General features: G+C 55.7%; 1 protein-coding gene across 5 annotated transcripts in view; it reads right to left on the bottom strand.

Annotated features, from left to right (window-relative positions):
• TRAPPC9 (trafficking protein particle complex subunit 9) overlaps nucleotides 1-1,125 on the bottom strand; it is a 635,544-nt gene that overhangs the window by 600,471 nt on the left and 33,948 nt on the right. The window contains exon 1 of one of the 5 annotated variants that reach the window (XM_006152125.3): nucleotides 923-1,112. The exons of the other annotated variants lie outside the window; for them this stretch is intronic. Within the exon in view, the coding sequence (XP_006152187.1) occupies nucleotides 923-949 (27 nt within the window). The 5' untranslated portion in view covers nucleotides 950-1,112. Of the gene's footprint in view, nucleotides 1-922; nucleotides 1,113-1,125 lie in introns of those variants that run through there. 5 annotated transcript variants of the gene reach the window in all.

The following is a 1,125-nucleotide window of genomic DNA, read 5'->3' as shown; positions in this document are numbered from 1 at the left end:
GCGTGGTGGCCTGACGTCATCTATCCCTCCACACTACTGAGCCGTCACACTTGTTTTTTACATAGGGCACTTGTGAAACACAGACGCTCAGAGGGAAGGTGAGAAATCACCCACAGGGGGATGGCCATGCCTCACTGCCCTCTCCTCGGTTCTGCTCTCAGGATTTCGGGCACATACACACGTGTGCCTGGCGTAATTTTCAAGTCACAAGATCCAGGACTCAAACGGAAATTGGCCATGTGCAATTCCAGCACCTTAACCACCATGCCACCTGCTGGCCCCCACGACTTTAAAAACAAAACGAAACCTGGCCGAGCTGTCTTTAGGACTGCAGAGTATTCCTGGCTCCCCAGTACCATGCTTCTAGTGCTGCTCGTTCAACTTGGCAAACCCATCTGGGCCTCTCAGGAGAAAGCTAAGCCTAACCACCTTCATGTCCTTTATCTGTAACTAAAGTCTGGGGTTTTTTACATTGTCAGAGGGTGCTTGCACTCCCCAGAAACAGAGAGGGAGAAAGCACCCCCACGGGGCTTGGTCCCACTGCCATCCCTTCTGCCTTCTTCATCGTGTCATGACTTGTGGCAGGTATGCATGCGGGAGCCAGGCATGGTTTTCAAGTTAGCAGGCCCAGGACTCACTGGCAGTCAGCCACGTGGACTCTGGCCCCCTTAACCACTGGGCTAAGGGTCCAGCCCAGTCTCAAAAGATTTATTCTTTATTTTTTATTTATTTTTCTCATTTAATTGTGGTACATCTCCGTAGCACACAAGACAGTCTTTGAAAAGCGCGCACTGCCTGGCCCGCAGATCAAGGACATGCTCACTTCGCCAGCGCTCCTCCCTAAGCCGCCGCCCCGCTGTGCGCCCCTTCCCGTCCGGTGGCCACACCCCGCCTCCCTAGCCCTCCACTGTCACTCATTTACCCAGGGGAGGGAGGTGTCGCAACCCATGCTTTGGGCTCCTTTTGAACTAAACCGAGCCTTCAGCCCGTTAATCCATCCCCGCACAAAACACAGGACGCCCACAACCTGCGGACACCAGGACGCTGCGGGAAAGGCGTGGCTTGGGGCCCCGAGCAGGGCCGGACTGCGATCGGGGAGCGGACAGGCCGGCGCGGCTGCCGCCT

This window comes from Tupaia chinensis, unplaced genomic scaffold (genome assembly GCF_000334495.1).
Source record: "Tupaia chinensis unplaced genomic scaffold, TupChi_1.0 Scaffold000335_1, whole genome shotgun sequence".
Lineage (NCBI taxonomy): Eukaryota > Metazoa > Chordata > Mammalia > Scandentia > Tupaiidae > Tupaia > Tupaia belangeri.
This window is presented reverse-complemented; position numbering and strand designations above follow the sequence as displayed.